General features: G+C 44.9%; 1 protein-coding gene across 4 annotated transcripts in view; it reads right to left on the bottom strand.

The window, feature by feature from the left end:
• The window catches only part of comtd1 (catechol-O-methyltransferase domain containing 1), a 17574-nt gene extending 10035 nt beyond the window's left edge, over positions 1–7539 (bottom strand). Inside the window, exons 1-5 of one of the 4 annotated variants that reach the window (XM_070438839.1) lie at positions 6623–6714; positions 6052–6119; positions 5725–5852; positions 826–931; positions 495–613 (exon numbers count right to left, since the gene is read on the bottom strand). In XM_070438839.1, coding sequence (XP_070294940.1) covers positions 495–613; positions 826–931; positions 5725–5829 — 330 coding nt within the window. In that variant the 5' untranslated portion in view covers positions 5830–5852; positions 6052–6119; positions 6623–6714. Of the gene's footprint in view, positions 1–494; positions 614–825; positions 932–5724; positions 5853–6051; positions 6134–6622; positions 6730–7425 lie in introns of those variants that run through there. The other 3 variants (XM_070438840.1, XM_024137525.2, XM_024137524.2) reach the window with 3 other exon arrangements.
• Between the last annotated feature and the right edge of the window lie 6630 nt (positions 7540–14169).

The raw sequence follows: 14169 nt of genomic DNA, 5'->3' as shown, positions 1-14169 counted from the left end.
GTCAACAATCTGCGGACCAGGCTATAAAGGAGACAACAGATCTGGGACCAGGCTATAGAAGGAACAACAGATCGGGACCAGGCTATTAAGAGACAACAGATCTGGGACCAGGCTATTGAAGGAGACAACAACATGGGACCAGGCCTATAGAAGGAGACAACAGACCTAAGCGGGCCAGGCTATAGAAGGAACAACAGACTGACCAGGCTATAAAGGAGACAACAGATCTGGGCACGAGGCTAATGTGAATAAAATAGTTTCAGAGTGTAACTTGTTACCTGGGGAGCTTGACAAGGCTAGTGGTGCTATCCCTTACAAATACACCCATGTCTGGCCTGTACACACCAGAATCACTACAATGGTGTGAGAGATGACATATAGTCAATCAAATGATTCTGCCAGCTCGCTGAAATGCCTGTCTAGAAGAGTTACGTCAACAGTAGGTCGCGTAGCACTGGTGTGTCAGAGAAAGCAAACACAAATCCACATATCACCTCTTTCCAGAAGGGTTTGCCGATGTTGGGGTATTCGTCTTTGATGTCACAGGCCACCATCTTCCCGTCGTCTGGCAGAACCAGCGCTATGCTCAGAGTGTTGTACCCTGTGTATACTCCTACAGGGAAGACAAATAAAACAAGTATTATGAGACTCGTATACAGTAAATGTTTTACATAAAAACAGTATTTATTTTTGCGAGCCAATATGGACTAGAATTACACTACGTTATTGGTGGTGATAGCAACATTAAATAAAACCCTAGGCTACAGAAACTAGTGAGAAGAGATTATTACATGTGATAAAGAGTATAATGTGAATAATGTTTACCGATTTCTATAGCCTTCTTGGTTTTGATGAGTCTCGCCAGGTTAGCCATCAGCTGAGACTGCTCAGCGGCAACCATGATGAAGTTCCAGGAATCATCCATCGTCCTCTGGAAGATAAAACAGAAGAAAGGAGATGTTCATGTTTTGWTTTTCTCCAAAAATAGAAAAGTTAACATGATAAACAGCCTGTTTACTAAGTGTACATTTATATTTACAAGTCRCAGACCCAGACACTTGTGAACAGAGAGTGTGTGAACAGAGAGTCCTGTACTCCCTGTTCACCTACGACTGCATGGCCAAGCACGCCTCCAACACCATCATTAAGTTTGCCGATGACACAACAGTGGTAGGCCTGATCACCGACAAGAATGAGACAGCCTATAGGGAGGAGATCAGAGACCTGGCCATGTGGTGCCAGGACAACAACCTCTCCCGCAATGTGTTCAACACAAAGGAGATGATTGTGGACTACAAGAAAACGATGACTGAGTACGCCACCCCCACTCTCATCCACAGGTCAGTAGTGGAGCAGGTTGAGAGCTTTAAGTACCTTGGTGTCCACCAACAAACTATCATGGTCCAAACACACCACGACAGTCGTGAAGAGGGCACGACAATGCCTATTCCCCCCCCAGGAGACTGAAAAAATGTGGCATTGGTCCTCCGATCCTCAAAAAGTTCTACAGCTGCACCATCAAGAGCATCCTGACTGGTTGCATCACTGCCTGGTATGGCAACTGCTTGGCATTCGACCGCAAGGCACTACAGAGGGTAGTGCGTACAGCCCAGTACATCACTGGGGCCAAGCTTCCTGTCATCGAGGACCTCTATACCAGGCGGTGTCAGAGGAAGGTTCTAAAAATTGTCAAAGACACCAGTCACCCACGTCATAGACTGTTCTCTCTGCTACCGCGCGATACCGGAGTGCCAAGTCTAGGTCCAAAAGGCTTCTTAACAGCTTCTACCCCTAAGCCATAAGACTCATGAACAGCTAATCAAATAGCTACCCAGACTATTTGCATTGTGCAGTCGTAAAAACCTTCCAAGCGCTATGATGAAACTGGATTTCATGAGGACCGCCACAGGAAAGGAAGACCCAGAGTTAACTCTGCTACAGAGGAAACGTTCATTAGAGTTACCAGCCTCAGAAATTGGAGCCCAAATAAATGCTTCACAGAGTTCAAGTAACAGACACATCTCAACATCAACTGTTTAGAGGAGACTGCGTGAATCAGGCKTTCATGGTCGAATTCCTGCAAAGAAACAACTACTGAAGGACACCAATAATAAGAAGAGACTTGAGTGGGCCAAAAAACACGAGCAATGGACATTAGACCAGTGTAAATCTCTCCTTTGGTCTGATGAGTCCAAATTMGAGATTTTTGGTTCCAACCGACGTGTCTTTGTGAGACGCAGAGTAGGTGAACGGATGATCTCTGCATGTGTAGTTCCCACCGTGAAGCATGGAGGAGGAGGTGTGATGGTGAGGGGGTGCTTTGCTGGTGACACTGTCTGTGATTTATTTAGAATTCAAGGAACACTTAACCAGCATGGCTACAACAGCATTCTACYCCGATACACCATCCCATCTGGTTTGGGCTTAGAGGGACTATCATTTGTTTTTCAACAGGACAATGACCCAACACACCTCCAGGCTGTGGAAGGGCTTTTTGACCAAGAAGGATGGAATGCTACATCAGATGACCTGACCTCCACAATCCCCTGACCTCAACCCAATTGAGATGGTTTGAGATGAGTTGGACTGCAGAGTGAAGGAAAAGCAGCCAACAAGTGCTCAGCATATGTGGGAACTCCTTCAAGACTGCATTCCAGGTGAAGCTGGTTTAGAGAATGCCAAGCGTGTGCAAAGCTGTCATCAAGGAAAAGGGTGGCGACTTTGAAGAATATCAAATATAGTTTGATTTGTTTAACACTTTTTTGGTTACTACATGATTCCATGTGTTATTTCATAGTTTATGTCTTCACTATTATTCTACAATGTAGAAAATTGTAAAAAAAACTAAAAAATGTTTGACTGGTACTGTACATATTGCATCAACTAACCTGTGACTAACCTGTGCCCCCACACATTGACTCTGTACTGGTACCCKCTATACATCTAGAGCTCGTGCTGCTAGGTGACCTAAACTGGGACATGCTTAACACCCCAGCCATCCTATAATCTAAGCTTGATGCAATCTCACACAAATTATCAATGAACCTACCAGGTACCACCCCAAGCTGTAAACACGGGCACCCTCATAGATATCATCCTAACCAACTTGCCCTCTAAATACACCTCTCTGCGATCACTGCCTCATTGCCTGCATCCGTAATGGGTCAGCGGTCAAACGACCTCCACCCATCACTGTCAAACGCTCCCTGAAACACTTCAGCGAGCAGGCCTTTCTAATCGACCTGGCCCGGGTATCCTGGAAGGATATTGACCTCATCCCGTCAGTAGAGGATGCCTGGTTATTAAAAAAAAAATGCCTTCCTCATCATCTTAAATAAGCATGCCCCATTCAAGAAATGTAGACCCAGGAACAGATATAGCCCTTGGTTCTCTCCAGACCTGACTGCCCTTAACCAACACAAAAACATCCTGTGGCGTTCTGCATTKGCATCGAACAGCCCCCGTTGATATGCAACGTTTCAGGGAAGAGTAGAAACTAATATACACGCAGTTAGAAAAGCCAAGGCTAGCTTTTTCAAGCAGAAAATTGCTTCCTGCAACACAAACTCAAAAAAGTTCTGGACACTGTAAAGTCCATGAGAATAAGAAGCACCTCCTCCAGCTGCCCACTGCACTGAGGAAGGAAACTGTCACCACGATAAAATCCACTATATTGAGAATTTCAATAAGCATTTTTCTACGGCTGGCCAAATGCTTTTCCACCTGGCTACCCTCTACCGGTCACAGCACTGCACCACCCACAGCAACTCGCCAAGCATTCCCCATTTCTCCTTCTTCCCAAATCCAGTCAGCTGATGTTCTGAAAGAGCTGCAAAATCTGTACCCCCAACAAATCAGCCGGGCTAGACAATCTGGACCCTTTCTTTCAAAATTATCTGCCGAAATTGTTGCAACCCCTTTTACTAGCCTGTTCAACCTCTCTTTCGTGTCGTCTGAGATTCCCAAAGATTGGAAAGCAGCTGCGGTCATTCCTCTTCAAAAGGGGGGACACTCTTGACCCAAAACTGCTACAGCATAATCCATCCTACCCTGCCTTCTAAGGTCTTCGAAAGCCAAGTCAACAAACAGATTACCGACCATTCGAATCCACTGCACCTTCTCCGCTATGGAATCTGGTTCAGAGCTGGTCATGGGTGCACCTCAGCCACGCTCAAGTCCTAAACGATATCTAACGCACATCGATAGAAACAATACTGGGAGCCGTATCATTGACCTGGCCAAGGCTTTCGACTCTGTCAATCACCACATCCTCATCGGCAGACTCAATAGCCTTGGTTTCTCAATGATTGCCTCGCCTGGTTCACCAACCACTTCTCTGATAGAGTTCAGTGTGTCAAATCGGAGGGCATGTTGTCCGGGCCTCTCTGGCAGTCTCATGGAGGTGCCACAGGGTTCAATCTCGGCCGACTCTCTTCTCTGTATATATATCATGATGACGCTCTTGCTGCGGGTTGTTCCTGATCCACCTCTATGCAATGACACCATTCTGTATACTTCTGGCCCTTCTTTGGACACTGTGTTAACACCCACGGAGCTTCAATGCCATACAACTCTCCTTCCGTGGCCTCCAACTGCTCTTAAATACAAGTAAAACTAAATGCATGCTCTTCAACCGATCGCTGCCTGCACCTGCCCGCCCATCCAGCATCACTACTCTGGACGGTTCTGACTTAGAATATGTAAACAACTACAAAACCTAGGTGTCTGGTTAGACTGTAAACTCTAAACTCTGGTTAGACTGTAAACTGTAGCACGCGCTCCAGCAGGTATATCTCTCTGGTCACCCCCAAAGCCAATTCCTCCTTTGGCCGCCTCTCCTTCCAGTTCTCTGCTGCCAATGACTGGAACAAACTACAAAAATCTCTGAAACTGGAAACACTTACTGTATCTCCCTCACTAGCTTTAAGCACCAGCTGTCAGAGCAGCTCACAGATTACTGCACCTGTACATAGCCCATCTATAATTTAGCCCAAARAACTACCTCTTCCCCTACTGTATTTATTTATTTTGCTCCTTTGCACCCCATTATTTCTACTTTGCACATTCTTCCACTGCAAATCTACCATTCCAGTGTTTTACTTGCTATATTGTATTTACCTCGCCACCATGGCCTTTTTTTGCCTTTATCTCCCTTATCTCACCTCATTTGCTCACATTGTATATAGACTTATTTTTCTACTGTATTATTGACTGTATGTTTGTTTTACTCCATGTGTAACTCTGTGTTGTTGTATGTGTCGAACTGCTTTGCTTTATCTTGGCCAGATCGCAATTGTAAATGAGAACTTATTCTCAACTTGCCTACCTGGTTAAATAAAGGTGAAAAAAAAATACAAAAAAATATATAGCTACTGTTATTTTATTGTTACTCTTTAATTATTTGTTATTTGTCTACTTTCTTTTACTTCAGTTTATTTTTGTAAATACTTTCTTAACACTTATTTTTTCTTAAAACGGCATTGTTGGTTAAGGGCTTGATAGTGAGCATTTCACTGTAAGGTCTACCTACACCTGTTGTATTCGGCGCACGTGACAAATAKAATTAGATTTGATGTGATTTGTACAACATAATAAATGGTTCCCCCTTGTGGCAAAAGACAGACACTATGGACAGACACTATGGACTTTGGACAGTTTCTACTGCTAGGCAAATATCTGAACATATTTGATAATGAAGACATGAGTAAATCCGGACCTTCTTACCAGTCGGAGTTTTTTCAGGGCCGGATGCTCCCTCATTGAATGATTGAGGACATACTGCATCAAGGGGTTATCTTTCGCCCCAGAGTGACTCTTGAAGATGTCCATGGAAAATGTGGATCTTCTTTTGCCTGGAGGGAGCAATCATGTCAACTGATGAGTAATCTCAAGATGGCTATATGGTACAGATACTGTGGTTTAAGTGTTTGATAAATTAACAATAATGGGAAACAATACACGATGACTCTAGCGGTCTTATTTGACTGTTGAACGTCATCTTGACATGTGATGAAATTGATAAGGCGGCCACGTTGATTCTACCCCCCTTACCAATGTAATAACCAGCCACAAAGACAACTCCAAGTGTAGCGGACCCGATCAATGCTTCTCTGGATACACTGTGAAAAGACATTGTAACAATGTTTCTCCTCGCTTATTCATTGACCGTTTGACAGATCAATGACTTCTTACCGTGTAACAAGCTGTTTCCTTGTTTGCTATACGTAACCGCGGAGCTGTAATATAGTGGCGCACCCTAAATATAATGCATACACATCAACAGACAATATATTAAGTTGCGCTTATATTACAATGTTCTAGGTTAAATTAATAATAAGCGCGTGCACGTGACCGCTCATGCGCTAAAACCACCCCAACGGCTGTAACGTCCATAGCCACAAGTGGTCTGCAATTTAACACCATTTTACTTTGAGCAAGATACTGTTGACTTGTCATCCAACTCCATTCAGACACTGACATTTTGTACCATTATATCTTATGGCTGCAAAATATTATCAGAAAGATTTGTACAAAGTTCCTCATCAACATGAACAAATAACCTGATCTTCAAACGATGGAGCACGTATAGCACCAAAGGTAATGCATACAGTAACCTACTTACCGCGTATAAAGAGATGAATTCGACGAACTATGAATCTGCGTGGTGCCAGTTATGTTGTACCGTTAGGTGATTCACTGTATAAAATGGCCTCTGAGAACAGGGAGGGATGGAGGGAGGGTCTCTGATCCCCGATTCATGAATAATCCAGTTAACACTTGCTTCACCAAATCTAGATAATGGTATTGCTTTATCATGTGCTCATAACCACGGTAGTTTTACACAAAGACCTAGCTGTGTAGGAGCGTCACCAGACACATGGTAGTTTTACACAAAGACCTAGCTGTGTAGGAGCGTCACCAGACACACTGTAATAGTTGCCAAAGTTGCGAGGCTTCTGTGTCGCTGTAAAGTTTTGTATTCTATTACGACAGTTCCCCCTATCCTATTCCATTACTGGTTTGTGGAACATACAGTTCCTTGGACTCTGCTGTTACAGAAACAATAACACAGTATCCTAGAACACTTAGAGAATGTGGATCATTGGTTGTCATCACAACACAGAGGCCAACAAGGACAGTCAGTTTGAGCAGTGTGTTKATTTTGAACTCAATGTTAAACTCGTCTGACAATAGTTCCAACAGGAATATGTGAATAGGCAATGTCCAAAACATTAGCCTATAGCATATTTGCAAGTCCATGTCCCAAAAAATCATATCATTCTAGACTACTATAATTTTGCAATGTCATTGTTGAATTGCAAATTCTATAATCTTAATGACTACAGTCAGTGTCCCAGGTATGTAGTATTTACTTTTCTACCACGGCACAGTCGGTAACCATGGTAACCGTGGACTATTATTTACCTTTTGATGTAATTTCAGATACCTTACGAGGGTAATGACACGGTCACCCTCCAGTTGATTCTGTATCACAGAAAATCCAGGTCAACCCTACCTACCTCAACCCCTTGTTCATCTGGCCTGTTTGTGACTGTCTGAAATACCTCTTTAGAGCAGCCGCGACGCATGTGACGTGATCATGAAAAAATAAATAGCTGGGGGAGATGACCAACATGTGATGCATACTTTCGTACAGAGAGGGGCGCTGTTGTCATGTTCAATGTTCAGTATACTGTATTGTTGGAGATATCCACTGGGCCATTGGTCCGATACTTTCACCTAACAAAAATGTCATGTTATTGCATCTACAATATGCTCTTGCATGTCGGCTGGTTGACTTATTTTCTATCATATTAAAAAGCAGTATGATTTTTCACGAGGCTACACAATGAAGTCCATGTGAACAATGTAACATAGACTAACTCTCTGCCTCTGTGGTATTTTGACCCAGTTACATACAGTATGTGTTGGTGTGGTGATCAGCAGGCCAGTGGGAGCTGATATCTCTGATCTGTAGCTGAAGTCTTCTCCTCAGGGCCTTTTAGTTCCACAACCATGCCGTGTGATAGTGTGGTGACAGCATGCTCCCACCGAGAGGCAAGGCTCTGCATGGAGAGACGGCTGGAGGATGGGGGGCGTCATCACAGGGCCCTGTGTAGGATCCTAATAGTGCCAGACACACACCATAGCTACATCCCAAATGGCATCCTATTCCCTATTTAGTGCACCACTTTTGACCAGGGCCCATAGGGCTCGATCTGGTCAAAAGTAGTGCACTATGTAGGGAATAGGGTGCTATTTGGAATGCACACATCCCATATCAGTGGTTAATCCAGTCATGAGGGGACGACTCCCTTTCATCTGCTGCTCTGAGACACATGAGCACAAGGTCAAGAGCAGCTGGCGTTATGTCAGACAAATGGTGTAGATAATTAACTTCAGGGGAAAGAGGGGGATGAGAGAGGAGGGGAGWGYGGAMGYGAGAGGYGYMGKGAGAGGYGGYGKGYYYGGGYGAGYGYAMGYGAGAGGYAYWGAGAGAGGAGACACTGAAAATGTCAGTGCCTCCATGACTATGTCATTACATAATCTAAAATCATTATTGACTGCATTAGTTCATGATATGCTTCAGTTTTAAGAGCTTTGGGTGATGATATGCCTCAGTTTTGACAAGCATAGGGCAGAATAAACACAGGATAACACAGTGACTAACCAATTATATTATTATTTCTCGTCCCCAGGAGAAAGGTCAGGGCAAGCAGCTGCCAGGTGTGCCACTAGAGGGGTGCAAATAGCACCAATTAATTTACTGACAGAGAGAGAGAGAGAGAGAGAGAGAGAGAGAGAGAGAGAGAGAGAGAGTATACTACTTTGTGACCTCAGCGGCATACATTGTGAATAGCAGAGTATTATCTCAGAGACCTGGTGAGTAACAAAGTTCCCAATATAAAATACAAATCACGTGAAGTGATACACAGTTCCAGAATCTGTCTGTCTGAGTGTCTACAGGTTCCATCCTGTCCAGTTGAACCGTGAATACAGAATCTGTCTCTCTGAGTGTCCATCCTGTTCAATTGAACTGTGAATACAGAATCTGTCTCTCTGAGTATCTGCAGGTTCCATCCTGTCCAGTTGAACTGTGAATACAGAATCTGTCTCTCTGAGTGTCCATCCTGTTCAATTGAACTGTGAATACAGAATCTGTCTGTCTGAGTATCTGCAGGTTCCATCCTGTCCAGTTGAACTGTGAATACGATCTGTTCTGTCTGAGTATCCTGCATGTTGGGTTTGGTTCCATCCTGTCAGTTGAACTGTGAATGCAGAAATCTGTTCTAGTATCTGCAGTATCGCATACCTGTCAATTGAACTGTGAATACAGAATCTGTCTGTCTGAGTATCTGCAGGTTCCATCCTGTCCAGTTGAACTGTGAATGCAGAATCTGTCTCTCTGAGTATCCATCCTGTTCAATTGAACTGTGAATACAGAATCTGTCTGTCTGAGTATCTGCAGGTTCCATCCTGTCCAGTTGAACTGTGAATACAGAATCTGTCTGTCTGATTATCTGCAGGTCCATCCAGTTGTCAGTTGAACTGTGAAGCGATCGTCTCTCTGAGAGAGTATTTCCCCATGGGGACCAGACATGGGAGCTCACAGCCACAGCTGGCCCCTTGAGGTGAGGAAAAGACTGGAGGAGTCTGCCAAGGGGCACCCCTCACCCCTGGTAAGGGAGTAAAGGCAATATCACACCATCACACAACAAATCCAGATGGGATGCATTACTCCTCTGTATGTCTGGGAAATTTCTGTGGTGTGAAGGATATCATTATGAGTGCCATTCTATTTCTCTGATCTCTACAGTCTTGGGCTACTGTGAAGGATATTATCATAAATACCATTCTATTTCTCTGATCTCTACAGTCTTAGGCTACTGTGAAGGATATTATCATGAATACATTTTTGTACATAATGTTGCCGCTACCATCTCTTATGACTGAAAACAACTTCTAGACATCAGGACTGCGATTACTCACCACGGACTAGCAGGATCCTTTTTCTTCTTTCACGACTCTGATGAGCACGAGCCGGAGGATCTTCGGCTCTCTCGGGAACAGGCCCCGACCTCGTGATCTGCGTGAAGAGGAGGCAGAGAAAGAGAGGTCGGAGGGCGGCTGCCTTCTGAGGTGTAGGAGGCGATCGAATAAACCCCCACTTCCCTCAATTCTGCTCGCAAACATGCAATCTTTGGACAATAAAATGGACAAGTTATTGGGAAGATTAAACTACCATCGGGACATTAAAAACTGTAACATCTTATGCTCCACGGAGTCGTGGCTGAACGACGGCAATATCAACATACAGCTGGCTGGTTGTACGATGTAGCGGCAGAATAGAACAGAGGCGTCTGGTGAGACAAGGGGCGGCGGTCTATGTATTTTTGTAAACAACAACTGGTGCATGAAATCTAAGGAAGTCTCGAGCCATTGCTTGCCTGAGGTAGAGTTTCTCATGATAAGCTGCAGACCACATTACCTACCGAGAGAGTTMTAGTCTATATTCTTTGTAGTTGTTTACATACCACCACAGTCAGAGGCTGGCACTAAGACAGCATTGAATGAGCTGTATTCCGCCATAAGCAAACAAGAAAACGCTCACCCAGAGACGGTGCTCCTAGTAGCCGGGGACTTTAATACAGGGACACTTAAATCAGTTTTACCTAATTTCTATCAGCATGTTAAATGTGCAACCAAAGGGAAAAGAACTCTGGACCACCTGTACTCCACACACAGAGATGCATACAAAGCTCTCCCTCGCCCTCCATTTGGGAAATGTGACCATAATTCTATCCTCCTGATTCCTCCTTCCAAGCAAAAATGAAAGCAGGAAGCACCAGTGACTAGATCAATAAAAAGGTGGTCAGATGAAGCAGATGCTAAGCTACAGGACTGGAATATGTTCCGGGATTCCTCCAATGGCATTGAGGAGTACACCACATCTGTCATTGGCTTCATCAATAAGTGCAACAATGACGTCGTCCCCACAGTGACCGTAGGTACATACCCCAACCAGAAACCATGGATTACAGGCAGCATCCGCACTGAGCTAAAGGCTAGAGCTGCCGCTTTCAAGGAGCGGGACTCTAACCCGGAAGTTTATAAGAAATTGTGCTATGCCCTCTGACGAACCATCAAACAGGRAAAGCATCAATACAGGACTAAGATCGAGTCGTACTATACCGGCTCTGACGCTCGTTGGATATGGTAGGGTCTGCAAACCATTAAAGACTACAAAAGGGAAGCACAGCCGAGAGCTGCCCAGTGACACGAGACTACCGGAAGAGCTAAACTACTTCTATGCTGGCTTTGAGGCAAATAACACTGAAACATGCATGAGAGCACCGGCTGTTCCGGAAGACTGTGTAATCACGCTCTCCGCAGCCGATGTGAGTAAGACCTTTAGACAGGTCAACATTCACAAGGCCGCAGGGCCAGACAGATTACCAGGACGTATACTGCGAGCATGCGCTGACCAACTAGCAAGTGTCATTCAACCTCTCCCTGTCCAAGTCTGTAATACCAACATGTTTTAAGCAGACCACCACAGTGCCTGTGCCCAAGAACACTAAGGTAACCTGCCTAAATGACTACTGACCCGTAGCACTCGCGTCTGAAGCCATGAAGTGCTTTGAAAGGCTGGTCATGGCTCACATCAACACCATCATCCCAGAAACCCTAGACCCACTCCAATTTGCATACCGCCCCAACAGATCCACAGATGATGAAGTCTCTATTGCACTCCACACCGCCCTTTCCCACCTGGACAAAAGGAACACCTATGTGAGAATGCTATTCATTGACTACAGTTCAGCGTTAAACACCATAGTGCCCTCAAAGCTCATCAATAAGCTAAGGACCCTGGAACTAAACACCTCCCTCTGCAACTGGATGCTGGACTTCCTGACTGGCCGGCCCCAGCTGGTAAGGGTAGGTAACAACACATCCGCCACACTGATCCTCAACACAGGGGCCCCTCAGGGGTTCGTGCTCAGCCCCCTCCTGTACTCCCTGTTCACTCATGACTGCACGGCCAGGCACGACTCCAACACCATCATTAAATTTGCCGGTGACACAATAGTGTTAGGCCTGATCACCGACAACAACGAGACAGTCTATAGGGAGGAGGTCAGAGACCTGGCAGTGTGGTGCCAGGACAACAACCTCTCCCTCAACGTGATCAAGACAAAGGAGATGTTTGTGGACTACAGGAAAAAGAGGACCAAGCATGCCCCCATTCTCATCGCCAGGCTACAGTGGAGCAGGTTGAGAGCTTCAAGGTCCTTGGTGTCCACATCACCAACAAACTAACATGTTCCAAGCACACCATGACAGTCGTGAAGCCTCACGACAAAACCTATTCCCCCTCAGGAGACTGAAAAGATTTGACATGGGTCCTCAGATCCTCAAAAGGTTCTACAACTGCACCATCGAGAGCATCCTGACTGGTTGCATCACTGCCTCGTATGGCAACTGCTCGACCCACTACAGAGGGTAGCGGGAATGGGGTCAAGCTTTCTGCCATCCAGGACCTCTATACCAGGCGGTGTCAGAGGAAGGCCCTGAAAAGGATATCATCATGAATACCATTCTATTTCTCTGATCTCTACAGTCTTAGGCTACTGTGAAGGATATCATTATGAATACCGTTCCATTTCTCTGATCTCTACAGTCTTAGGCTACTGTGAAGGATATCATCATGAATACCATTCTATTTCTCTGATCTCTACAGTCTTAGGCTACTGTGAAGGATATCATCATAAATACCATTCTATTTCTCTGATCTCTACAGTCTTAGGCTACTGTGAAGGATATCATCATGAATACCATTCTATTTCTCTGAGCTCTACAGTCTTAGGCTACTGTGAAGGATATCATCATGAATACCGTTCTATTTCTTTGAGCTCTACAGTCTTAGGCTACCACCTGATGCTGTTTTGACTTACTGGACTTGACTTATTCCTTTCAGCTCCTAGCGGAGTGAAGGGCCTCAACAGCCTTTGGGGTGGCAGGTAGCCTAGTGGTTAGAACGTTGGGCCAGTAACCGAAAGGTTGCTAGATCGAATCCCCGAGCTGACAAGGTAAAAATATGTTGTTCTGCCCCTGAACAAGACAGTTAACCCACTGTTCCTAGGCTGTCATTGTAAATAACAATTTGTTTTTAACTGACTTGCCTAGTTAAATAAAGGTTCAATAAAAAAAAAAGTAAAATAGTGTATCTCCAGCTAACTTAATGTGTTGATATTGTGGTATCCCGGGAGGTCTACCCTGGGGGGTGGTAATAGAGGGGAGGTACGTGCTGCGACGTTGGCTCCCTCTGCTGGCAGTACATGAGCTGAGCACCCTGACACGGATGGCTCCAAGTAGAGGTAATTAGGGGAAAGTGCCAACCAGCTGTGGAGGCCACATAAAAGGAGCACTGTGGCACACCGTGGGAGAGACTGACAGAGAGCCAAACTTATGTGATTMTCTTTGTTATGTTTATTTTATGGCCTAGTAAAGTCATGTTTGCTGACTAAAACCTCCTGGTCTCTGTGTTAATCACTGCACGCTCAACCCAACGCCCCACGGTTTACCGCAATATGTTATGAAAGATACAAATAAATTCAGGAAGACTATATTGACCGGTACGGTARGTAGTTTAGCTGAGTTGCTACGGCATGCGTAAATCATAACCTACAAGTCAAGTGTGCTTTTGTTGAAATGCTATGTATCTATAGTATGTGTGTGGTGTGGTATACTTCCTCATTCATACCAGAGAGGTTATATCCTATCATCGGCTACCCAAACGGCACCCTGTTCTCTACATAGTGGTCTCTGGTCAAACGTAGTGCACTATGTAGGGAATAGGGTGCCATTTAAAAAAACAACCCTTTTCCTGAGGACCCGTTAAGTATATAAAAATACCCTTCAAATACCTCCCTATCACCCGGCTCTCACTGTGAAATGTTAGCTTGTCAGAATACCCTTCAAATACCTCCCCCTCCCTATCACCCGGCTCTCACATGTGAAATGTTAGCTTGTCAGAATACCCTTCAAATACCTCCATCACACCGGCTCGTCACTGTGAATGTTAGCTTGTCAGAATACCCTTCAAATACTCCGATCACCGGCTCTCACTGTGAAATGTTTAGCTTGTCAGAATACACCTTCAATCCT

The sequence above is a fragment of the Salvelinus sp. IW2-2015 genome, unplaced genomic scaffold, assembly GCF_002910315.2.
Source record: "Salvelinus sp. IW2-2015 unplaced genomic scaffold, ASM291031v2 Un_scaffold1222, whole genome shotgun sequence".
Classification (NCBI taxonomy): Eukaryota; Metazoa; Chordata; class Actinopteri; order Salmoniformes; family Salmonidae; genus Salvelinus; species Salvelinus sp. IW2-2015.
Note: the sequence above shows the minus strand (reverse complement) of the source record. Positions and strands in the feature narration are given on the sequence as shown.